Source organism: Dendrobates tinctorius, unplaced genomic scaffold (assembly GCF_039654945.1).
Source record: "Dendrobates tinctorius isolate UK_male_01 unplaced genomic scaffold, ASM3965494v1 ptg000224l, whole genome shotgun sequence".
Taxonomy (NCBI): domain Eukaryota; kingdom Metazoa; phylum Chordata; class Amphibia; order Anura; family Dendrobatidae; genus Dendrobates; species Dendrobates tinctorius.
The window spans coordinates 11,559,845-11,571,862 of record NW_027361891.1 but is presented as its reverse complement, the minus strand read 5'-3'; the positions used below and the strand labels follow the sequence as shown (position 1 = coordinate 11,571,862).

General features: G+C 45.3%; 1 protein-coding gene across 1 annotated transcript in view; it reads left to right on the top strand.

Annotated features, from left to right (window-relative positions):
* Positions 1-1,215: 1,215 nt before the first annotated feature.
* Positions 1,216-12,018, top strand: part of TSPAN8 (tetraspanin 8) — a 47,851-nt gene continuing 37,048 nt past the window's right edge. The window contains exon 1 of the mRNA XM_073555528.1: positions 1,216-1,345. Within this exon, the coding sequence (XP_073411629.1) occupies positions 1,286-1,345 (60 nt within the window). The 5' untranslated portion in view covers positions 1,216-1,285. The remainder of the gene's footprint in view (positions 1,346-12,018) is intronic.

The window sequence follows — 12,018 nt, the reverse complement described above, 5'->3', positions numbered from 1 at the left end:
GGGCCACCATCTAGTATACTAATAAAGGCCCAGGTGGGCCATTGCTACATAATAGGGGATGGGGGCAAACTCATATGTCCTTATTGGATTTAGAACTCTACAAGGGCCTATACATCTGATCAACATGTGAGGGTGGATGGGGAAGGGGTTGGTTGTGTGTGGGGGGTTGGGGCCGAGGTCCAAATTTTGCACTGGGGCCCAGCAGACTCTAGTTACTCCACCTGTGCTATAGCAATGTGGTTTGCTTTAGATCTGTGCTTATGTGCTTTATTTAATAGAGCATGTAACCACTGCACATGCTCGTCAATGCTGTTGAATTGAATCGGTAGCTGGTAACATAGACAATGAGCAATAAATAACAATATTAAAAATCCCTCCATTTTTTGTGGCCAGAGAGAATTTTTAACAAGATCAGAATTAGATAATTGCTTGTTAGTGCTTTTAGAAACACTTTGCAATTTTAATCATTATTGAATTTTAAACAACTTCTTTAACCAGCAAAAAAATATACCGTAAATATATTAAGCAAAGCAATCATTTTTGTACTCAAGACTTACATAAAAGCTAATAAGTTTAATATAACTATTTCAGAATTAGATAAAAATGATCCGAGTGTAAATTCTATAGAACGTTTTGTCTACATTGGGTCTGAATTAATTTTGGCGCCTGGTGTATGATAAATGTAAGGTCTATGGTCTGGGGCATCTGAATTATTTTAAATGACTGGTCTAGACGCTAAATAAATTTGTAAGCCTGGTCTAGGTTCTAATTAATTGAATGGTCAGAGGCCTGATTAAATTAGGGGTTCTAGTGTGGGGTCTTAATTTACTAGGGGACGGTGGTCTCGAGTTTTAGTTAATTTAGAGGTTGTGGTCTGGGGTTTAAATTATTTTAGGACTCTGGTCTGGGGTATGAATAGACAATCAAATAGATACATAAATATATAGATAACTGTAGCTCGGTTTTCTTCTATGTCAACTTGTAAAACTAATCAAGTCATATGAAGAGTGATAGACTCACAATGTCTGTACTTTCAGTTTACCATTGATAAGATCTAAGGTTGCATATAATGTGCTATATATGAGCAAAGGAGATACACGTCACGTAATATTTTATTAGTGAGTAAGTTAGCTAAGGCAGGTGGAGACGGCACAGAGTGGCATGTTTTAAGTACCATGGTTAATATTTAGCTCGGTGCTATATCTGCATATCCACCCTTTTATACAACACTAACGTCGTTTCCCTGATTTCGCTGCAAGGCACGGCTTCATAACAGCCCCTGAAAATGGCAGGAGTGAACAAATGTTTGAAGTACTCTATGTTCGTATTTAACTTTTTATTCTGGGTAAGTTACTATTTTGCAAAGTATATGTTTCTTTCTATACAGAGATGTCAAAATACTATCCGGTTGTAGAAGATCTGTAGTTGTCAATGTAGCAAGCAGAGTGGTATCACTAAAAGACATGCCTGGCACACCTACTTCTTTACTGTGCCCAAAAGGAACAACAAGGAAATAACAATTCTACGTCTGTATTTTACTTTTCTTTAATTACATTGTGGCTATTTTTGCATTGTATTGTTCTATTTTGGATTACAGCTATTCTGCCCACTTTATACAACCATACATCTAATGACAATGAATTGTTACATTGGTCTAATATGTGTAGATTTTAGACAACTGATGGAATCCTCCCCATGTAATGTTATTGCTTAGAACGTCATCAATGTAAATTGGAGTTCAGTTCTACCGACTATGCTACAATTACTTTCAGTCAGGCTATGCTCACGTGTCCAGTAATCATCCATTAGAACGGATCCAGCAGCAATCCTTTAACAAAAAAGTTGAGCAGATAAAAAATTTTTGTCCGCCTGAAAAAGACTGATTTCAACTGGATCCGTTTTTTTAACATTAAAGTCTATGGAAAACGGATCAATTAATTAGCCATCCGTTTTTCTCCCATTTGAAAAATACATATTTTGCCATATACTACTGAACATGTGAATTTTCAAGTGATCATCTACTTGAAACCGATATAGTATGCAAAGACGAATGTTTTTCAATTGGGAGAAAAATGAAGGGCAGAATGGCATAGTATTGTACAGTCCAATAGTAATGAGTTTGGCGTTCCTCCAATATCTTTTATTGCTGGCAGCAGATTAAGGCCGGGATCACACACAGCGAGATACGGCCGAGTCTCGCAGGTTAAAACCAAGCTCTGGCGTCGGCACTCCGGAGCAGAGCGTGCAGCCGCACAGCAATACATGGAGCTGCACGCTCCGCTCCGGAGTGCCGGTGCCAGAGCTTGGTTTTAACCTGCGAGACTCAGCCGTATCTCGCTGTGGTGTGACTCCGGCCTAAGGCCACGTTCACATGGTCAGTATTTTACATCAGCATTTGTAAGCAATTACCAGGAGAGGAACAATCAGAGGAAAAGAATAATAGAAACACGTCACCACTTCTGTATTTATCACCCACTCCTGGTTTTGGCTTACATGTACTGAGGGAAATTACTGACCAAATACTGACCGAATAATGAACGAGGTCTTACTCTTAATGAAAGGAGATTTACCTACTCATAATAATATGTCTTGTCTTTCTGAGAGGGGCTGCACAGGAACAATAGATTAATTCACAAAAGTTGTTTTAACTAATATTTAACAGACTAAAGAACTACACCCCATATTTATCACACAATCATAACAGATCATTTCTTTTTACTAGTAAGATAAGGTTGTCAGACATTCCTGGCAAACAAACTTTATCTGAATCTCAGATCCCTTTGCCATACTTCTAAAAGATGGTCAATAAAAACATGGCCACTGTGTCATATACTGAACTAGTCATGGTGTGACTGAACTCATACGTGTCATATAAAGCTCTATTCATTTTCCTTCTCCCATTGTAACATTACCCATAAGGGCATCCAAGTCCACCCTATCAAAGTCATTTTCGCTCCTTCACAGATTTATTTTGTATTATATTTTTTTATTTTACTTAAGGCTCATGTACAGAGGAGTTCTTATGGTTTAATACTGATAGACATGTTGAGAACTGCCATATAGGGTCCATGTGAGACAACATATTCTTCAAATAGTAGTTGTGCGTTCGCTACACTGTCAACCATATCAGCTCTCGCGATGCTACCTGTTCTGATCAGCTTATCATATCAAGCATGCAGCGTCTCTTAACCCCTTCACAACATATGACATATAGTTACTAGTGATGAGAGAACGTGCTGGGATAAGGTGTTATCTAAGAATGCTCTTGTGCTAGCCAAGTGTCCTTGGCATTCTTCGAAAAATATGTTTGAGTCCCTGTGGCTCCATGTCTCATCACTATTAGACAGCTGCATCACATGCAGGGATTGCCTGTTTGTTAGAAAATCCCTTCATGTGTGGTGGCTGTCTAACAGCCGTGAGACATGCAACAGAGGTGACTCGAACATATTTTTCGAGTTGGCTGAAGACACTTGGTTAGCACCTGAGCATGCTCAGGTAACACCTTATCCAAGCACGTGCACTTAACACTAATAATTATGTCATATGTCATGCCCCTGCCTTTGATATGGGCTCGCAAGCAAAGTCTATAAGTTTCCTGGCAGATGATGCAGTCCAAATGGCATCGGACATACTGGAAGCATCCGTCCGGCTTAGAAAACGCAGTCTTCTCCTTGGCTCCCTGTGCCAGGAGGATCTGCCAATAGCCCTTCATCAAATCCAAGGTGGTTATGTAACTTGCGGGCCCAAGTCTCTCAATCAGCTCATCGACTCGTGGCATGGGATATGCGTCAATGTTGGAGACCTCATTGAATTTCCGATAGTCATTGCAGAGCCTCCAATCCCCATCGGGCTTTGGGACCAGGACATTTGGGCTTGACCAACCATTCTTAGATTTCTCAATGACCCCGAGTTTCAACATATGCTCCACCTCCTTGGAGATCACTTCTTGATGTGCCTCCGGAATCCGATAAGGCTTTACATTTACATGCATATGTGGCATGTAACCTTTGTGCACCCCGGCCATTCCGAGAACAGATCCCTGTTTTTCTGGAGCAACTCCCGGCACCATTGTTTTTGGGCCTTCGACAGCTATCCGCGATGGCGACACCTCCAACCTCACCTTCTGGCTGGCCCATGAAGCACGGAGTTTCAGCCGGGTCTCTGCCTTGAGTCAGCCCCAAGCTCCTGTGCAACTCCATTAATGACATTGACATTATTGAAGGCTTCTTTCAGAGTTGGGTCCCTATGTTGGGCAGTCCCAAAATTTTCCCTGGTAACCCCTAACTCCATTTCAGACTCAGGGGACACTTCCTCCTCATACTCCACAAGGACACAAAAGGGAAACTCGTCTGCCTCTAGGTGTTGGTGATACCTTATTAGGGATCACTGATTCCCTAGTCATGCCAGCGACCTCAAAACCCTTCCCCCACTGATCCCCCACAAAAGTCCTGGCCTATAATAGGGTGTAACAAGTCCTGAATGATGCTGAATTCATGGGACTCAGTACCGTGGGCCATTTCAATGTCCACTTTGGCCATAGAGTAGTCTTTAGCATTAACATGAAAGCACCGCACGCCGACTTTTTTCCCCGGGATCAGTTGGAGCGGAATGATGGCCATCACAAGGGTCACTAGACTCCCAGAGTCTAGCAGTGCCGTTACCTCCCACCCATTCACCTTCACGAGACACACTTGAGGCCCCTCGCTGAGTGGACAGTTCACACTGCAGACCTGATGCGTATAATATGAAAATTAGCGTCCTATGCTGCAGTCCATCTGCTCAGTGGTCAGGGGACAAAGGGCAGCTATATGGCCTTGGTCTTACACCTCCAGCAAACAATATCACCCGTAGGGATCTTGGGCACCACCTCCCCAGCTCCTTTGGACCTTGGATGCCCCACCCCCTTTTGAGCTTCCACCCTCCTGTTGGGACCCCAGTATGGAGTAGGCTGCTTTCTCATGGAGCTTTCAACCCCTTGGTATCTCTCAACCAGTCCAGCCAGTTCATTGGCATCCAGGGGATCATCCTGGGCAACCCAAGTCTGTAAGGGCCTCAGCAGGGAGTGCACAAAACAGTCCATCGCCACCTGTTCTACCACCTGCGCAGGCATAGAGGACTCTGGCTGCAGCCACTTCTGGACCAGGTGCAACAGGTCAAACATTCGGGAGCGTGGTGGTTTGTCACGGTGATAGGTCCAACAGTGAACCAGCTGCACCCTGAGAGTCATTGTCACCCCCAAGCATGCAAGAATCTCAGTTTTTAGCTTGCTATACTCTTTGGTGTCCTGCAAAGCTAAATCATAGTACGCTTTCTGGGGTTCTCCCATCAAGAATGGCGCCAGTACCTCTGCCCACTGCTCTGGTGGGTGTTTCTCCCTCTCCACGACCTTTTCAAACACCGTCAGTCAGTAAGGCCTTAACATCATCCCAAGTGTAACAGGCCAGATTAACCCCCCCACCCAGAATATACCCGGGGTTAAAGTAACCTAGGCCAGTTTATACCCCTCTGGGCCAGAATATGCCCTGGGTATATTATTGCCTAGGCCAAACTATACCCCGGGGTATAAATTGGCTTAGGCCAGATTATACCCCTCTGGGTCAGAATATACCCCAGGTGCTGTAGATCAGATTTTTCATGCTTTTGAGGCCCCAGGCAGCACACGGGGCCCCAGGCAGCACACAGGGTAAAGAGACAGGAAACGGGGTCCCAGGCAGCACACAGGGGCCCCAGGCAGCACACAGGGCCCCAGGCAGCACACAGGGGCCCCAGGCAGAGCACGGGCCCCAGACACTGAACAGGGGCCCCAGACATCGCACATCACACAGGGGCCCTAGACAGTGATAAACTCAAGAATGGGGCCCCAGATATCACACAGGAGGTCCCAAACAGCACACAGGGGGTCCCAGACAGCACCCAGGGGGCAGAGACAGCACACAGGGGGCAGAGACAGCGCACAGGGGGGCAGAGATAGCACACAGGGGCCCTGCGTGCTGTCTCTTCCCCCCTTGCGCACTGTCTGTACCCCCCGGGTTCTAAGCATAGAACGGATGAAAAAAGTAGAGAGGATTATTTGCAGAAGGAAAGCAGAAAAACACCAAATTCTGTGGAGGGTCGGTCACCTATTGTTTTTTCAACTAATTTTAGTACTGACTACTACAGGATTGTTCATATTATTAAAAAATTCCTCCCTATTTTGTATGTTGATGATACATTAAAGAATATACTGAAGGATGGGATCAGATTTGTTTCAAGGAGGAATAAAACTATTGCTAATAAGGTATCTCCAAGTGATCATACTAGTGCCAATAGACATGCTAATAAATTTTTTTCAGACAGTTCAGCAAGTATAACTAATTGGTTACCCACTTGTGGATCTTTTAAATGTGCTCAGAAAAACTGTGGGCTATGTAGGTTTATGTGGAACACAGAAAAAATAGTATCTTCTGTTAATGGAAAGGAATTTAAAATAAAATCTTTTTTGAACTGTGGTTCTACTGGTGTGATCTATGTCATAACATGCGTGGATTGTAATATTCAGTATGTGGGAAATACTTCACGCACCTTGAGATGTCGTATTTCCGAGCACGTTTATGACGTAGGTCACACTACCACACGCAGTTTGTCTGCTGCTTCTCGACATTTTTTGCATATACATAAAGGAGATCTCAGCAACTTTAGGGTTAATGCCATAGAGAAGGTGCAGACAAAAAGGGTAGGTGGAAATTTAAATGATTTATTATTACGCCGAGAGGCAAAATGGATGTTATTGTTACAAAGCAGAGTTCCAACGGGTATGAATATTAGGAGTGAGATTTTGAGTGTTTTGTAAGTGTGATTTTGACTTGCTACCCTCTATTAATCAGCTGGCTATGTTTAGTCTTGATTGTTCCTTGACTTCCTTTGTTTCCCTTTATAAGCATGTGTTCAGATGTATTATGTGTTGTCTTAGAATAAGGACTGTTTTTTTGTCCGAAACGCGTCCAACTACACGTCCTGATGCGTCTCTTATCATGATGGAGAATCTTATGATTTTTTTAAATTTTGGAATAAAGGAATAAAAATTTTTTTAATCTAATTACTGATCTGGATGCTGGAATTTTTTTCCATATTACCCCCGGTGCACTGTCTGGGGCTCTGTGCACTGTCTCTGCCCCCTGTATGCTGCCTGGGGCCCTGTGCACTGCCTGGGGTCCCTGTGTGTTACCTGGGGCCCCCGTGTGCTGCCTGGGGCACTGTGTGCTGCCTGGGACCCCGTGTGCTGCCTGTGACCTCGTTCACTGTCTCTGCCCCCTGTGTGCTGCCTTGGGCCCTGTCCGCTGCCTGGGGCCCTTTGCGCTGCCTGGGGCCCCCGTGTGCTGCCTAGGGCCCCATGTGCTGCCTGGGACCCCATTCGCTGTCTCTGCCCCCTGTGTGCTGCCTGGGGCCCCTGTGTGCTGCCTGGGGCCCCTTGTGCTGCCTGGGACCCCCTTCTCTGTCTCTGCTCCCTGTGTGCTGCCTTGGGCCCTATGCGCTGCCTGTGGCCTCCATGTGCTGCCTGGGACTCCGTTCACTGACTCTGCCCCCGTGTGCTGCCTGGGGCCCCGTGTGCTGCCTGGGGCCCCGTTTTTGATGGTTCTCAAAAGCGTGAAAAATCTGATCTACAGCAGCTGGGGTATATTCTGACCCGGAGGGGTATAATCTGGCCTAGGCCAATTTATACCCTGGGGTATAGTTTGGCCTAGGCCATAATATACCAGGGGTATACTCTGGCCCAGAGGGGTATAAACTGGCCTAGGCCAATTTATACCCCGGGGTATAATTTGGACTAGGCCATAATATACCCGGGGTATAATCCGGCCTAGGCCACTTTAACCCCGGGTATATTCTGGGCGGGGGGATTAATCTGGCCTGTTACACCGGGATTCATTTTCTGCAAAGCCCATCTTACTGTCTTCTGGACGTGGGCGTCACCAGCTGGACCTGGGATAGGGGCACTCGTCCTGCTCTGAATGGCGGTTGCCAGAAGCTGCATCCGCTGCTGTTGCTCCTACTGGCTCTGCCAGATCTGCTGTAACAACAACCTGTTGGTCTCTTGCTGTTGTTGCTGCGACTGGACCAGGTGTTTCAGCAGGTCCTCCACTTTGTCTGGCTTGCAACAGACTTAACCCAGGACATGCAGTCCTTCCTGTATCAGTCACACGTCTCTGCTAGAACGCTGCCCGCACGTCTAACACCACTTGTAAGGTTTTACTCACTTGGCTGCGGGTTGAGGTAAGCACAGGAAGCGGTTTTCATGAAAATGTTCCATCAGGTTTATTCGCTTCATAAACCTGCTTAAATTTAATTAAACAAAAGATGGCCTTCTGTGGCACAAAATGGAAACAAATAAAGCAAACAGTTCATATAGCACTGCGGGTCCGCCCACTCAGGTCAGTGTCTTGGTACACACACAATGGAGGCCTCCATGCCTCCACTCACTGACCATGTGCCGAACAACAGACTCCATTATATATGCTGTAACCACACCCATAAGTGAGGTATGTAGGTAGCCAGACCCGCCCCTGTCTCATAGCTACCTGCAACCCAGACCCAGGTGCACCAAACGCCTCTTAGTGCTTATGTGCACTAAAGAAATACTCTGGGTTACATTGTAGGATTCTAGCAGAAACGCGGGGTGCAGCAATGCGCTGGAGCCACTTGCTTTATGTGGGCACTTGCTTTATGTGGGCACTTGCTGACCATATTTATTGAATTTCTGTGACATGCACGTATATCATTGTATGAATGCCTCATTTTCTCATTTGGATACTATTCTAATGGGTCTTAATTACATGCACCTGTTGTCCGGTCCACCTCCCTACAACATCACAGAAAGCAGCCATCTCTGTGACACATACCTCCCATCGACTATGCGGCCATCTTACAATACTGTAGATTTATGCTGGTGGGAAACAGACAGAGGAGGGCGCCTGTGCAAGAACAATATATGGGCCCTTTGTAGTCATCTTAATGCACTTTTCCATTAGCTTTGAAGGTAGAAGTGACCCACTTACCGCTGGGGTTAGCACAGGTTGCACTAATGGGGTGTCTGCCTCTGCATGTAGATATATAGTAACAATATGCATTAACATAATGTAATCTTTACATAATTGATATTTTGACCAGTTAATATGAGAGATAAATTTGGGGAATAACAATGAGCATAAATTCTAATTCTATAAACCATGTAGCACACAACAGGTCTGACAGACATAATGAAGAGTCCATAATCCAGCAAATTGATCTTGGGTTCTGGACTTCAGTGTACTAAAGGAATCAATCTGAATGGAAGAAAGAGAAGGTACCATGTCTTAGAGGAGATAGTCATTCATCTATGGCGAGGTTAGAGACTATAATGGGGTGTACAGAATTCCTATGATGGTTGGCGCGTATACAGCCCTTGTATGGCAGCATAGGAACATTTCAGATGCCATAATGCCATAGCTGGATCAAGAAGGATTGATCTATTTAAGAATTGAGAGATGAGTTTGAAAACATCACTCCAAAATGAATGAGTCTTAGGTCATAGCCATCAAGAATGGAAAAGTGATCGCCTTCCTCCATAATCTCTCCAGCTGGAATCTGGATAGGAAGAAACTGATATGTGAATAGTTGTTGGACCAAATGAGCAAATAAAGATTTTTCTGCAGTTTCCCAAATCCCTGATTTCTATAACCCAGGGAATATTGTTGTGAGTGAAGGGAAACTAGCCTGCTCTTATGCATCAATAGAAATCAATAACATTATCAGCCTGAGACATGAAGGCTGGAATAAACAGGCAGAACATTGGATTATTGCAATAAAAATGACCCAGATCAATTTAACATCTGGGGATGCACACCTGGGGATGCAAATTCCTTGATCTTAATGGATTTAGTAAAAGCTGAAATATATGTTCATTGGATATAACGTAATAAAATGAAAGTAGTCCATAGACGGAGATTGTGTCAACTGTTATAATAAATTGAGGCACTTAAATTGATGCAATCAGACATCTTCAAGATAGTTGCTAAAAGGTAAGATGTTAATATGCAACTGAGGATGGTTCTGGTCAACCACGTTCTGTGATTTTATAGCTTTCAGTAGTTACATTACTGGTTAGCTAATAGATCTTTTGATAATACCGTAAATAGCAGCAATTGAGTGAAGAAACTAGACATATAAATATGATTTATAAGCACGTTCTTGTTTTTTTTCAACATGGCTGGATTTTCAGTGAAGATTGTTGCCCATGATATAACATTTGGGGGTCCGGTGGCAGTATTCAGATACAGCGGTTTACAGTATTGTAACAAGTTTTACTATAGAACCTTGTATATTAACTCTAGAATTATTAAAGGGTTTTTCCAATTAATAAAAAACATGTCCCCTGGTTGCACTTTGTTTGTAATTGTCTGCAGCCCATCAGTGAGCTCAACGGCTCTGAGCGTCTCGTGCCGTATTCTCGTTGAGCTCACCTATTGGCTGCAGCGCTGTGACGTCAATGCTGCAGGCAATTACAGGAAACAGGTGTAACAGCCAAGACTGAATACTGAGAGGGAAAGAAAAGCACAGTTTGTTTTTTTTAATCTTGATAATGACCTTAACCCACATCAGAACTATACAAACCAGGGTTCAAAATGCAAAGGTTATTCAGGAAACAGAAAAGACGGCTAATAAAGGTTCTGTTAGGCATCAGATTCCTGCAGCTACACAGCAGGAATACAGAGGATCACATTCTGCAGTCTCCCATTATTTATCGAGCACAGAGGAGATTGCCCAGCAATCCCAGCATCTCAGACGCTCTGCCTAGACCTGCTCTATAGGTCTGGCTGTTGCTGCCACCTTTGGGTCAGCAATAGCAATGCAGACTGCTCAGCAGCAAATCGCTCGTGAGGCTAATCCCTCCGCCGCTCTACTGAGCATGCTCACGAGACGATCTGTGACTGGAGATCTAGAGTCATTTGCTCAGGTCCTTCTCCTGATCTCATTGGTCCATCTCTACACTAGTGTCCGGTGGTGTCACGTCTCTCAAGGCACCACCGCTTAGTGGCTGTGACTGCCGCCACGCTGCATGTAGCAGCACTTACCGGTGTCCGCAGCAGCGACGCCACACGTCCCCTGTCTTGGAACCATGTCCTGTGACCAGATGCCGTGCGTGCAATTTCACTGAGTCCGGTGAAGTCTAACTGGCTCAGTGTTTACTTGCATGTTTTTGTTACAGTGCCTCTGTGAGTTTAACAGTCAGCTCCGCGCTCATCAGGTGACGTTGAACCCGAGCGCATTATACCGCCATATAGCGCGTCTGCCATTGTTTAGCAGCGGTTTTAACACCTACTGCACGGTGGATCCCGTGCGACGAACGCACTTTATTATTTATTTATTTAGTGCGCTCCGCGGTTCCTAACATTATACTAGCTCCCGGATCTGGCTAATAATGGCAGACATGCAACAGCTTCAGCGGTACAGCAGCTGGAGGGCAGGTTGGCTACGGTCGAGAGTGCCGCCTCCACTGTGAAGTTTACTGAGGTTGCTGCTCAGGCAGTGACAGAGGCTGTCTCACGTGTGTCCATGTCCACGCCTGCAACGACAGTTACCCGCCTCCCGTTGCCTGATACATTTTCTGGTGATAGCGCCTCCTGTAGGGGTTTCGTGAGCCAGTGCTCTATTCAGCTTGAGTTACTGGCCTCACGTTTCCCTATAGAACGGGCTAGGGTGGGGCTCCTCCTTTCCCTTCTGTCGGGCAGGGCGTTAGAGTGGGCCACGCCACTGTGGGAATGTGGTGACCCAGAAGTTCGGACCACTGCTCAGTTCTTAACATCTCTAAAGCAGGTCTTTTTGGGCCCACGGGTCACTCACGATACCTCTCTCCAGTTACTTGCGCTTACGCAGGGAACTCAGTCGGTCAGTCAGTATGCCGTTCGTTTCCGGACCCTGGCTTCCGAGCTCGAGTGGCCTGATAGAGCACTCATCCCTGTGTTCTGGAGAGGGTTGGCTGAGCATGTCAAAGATGCCTTATCC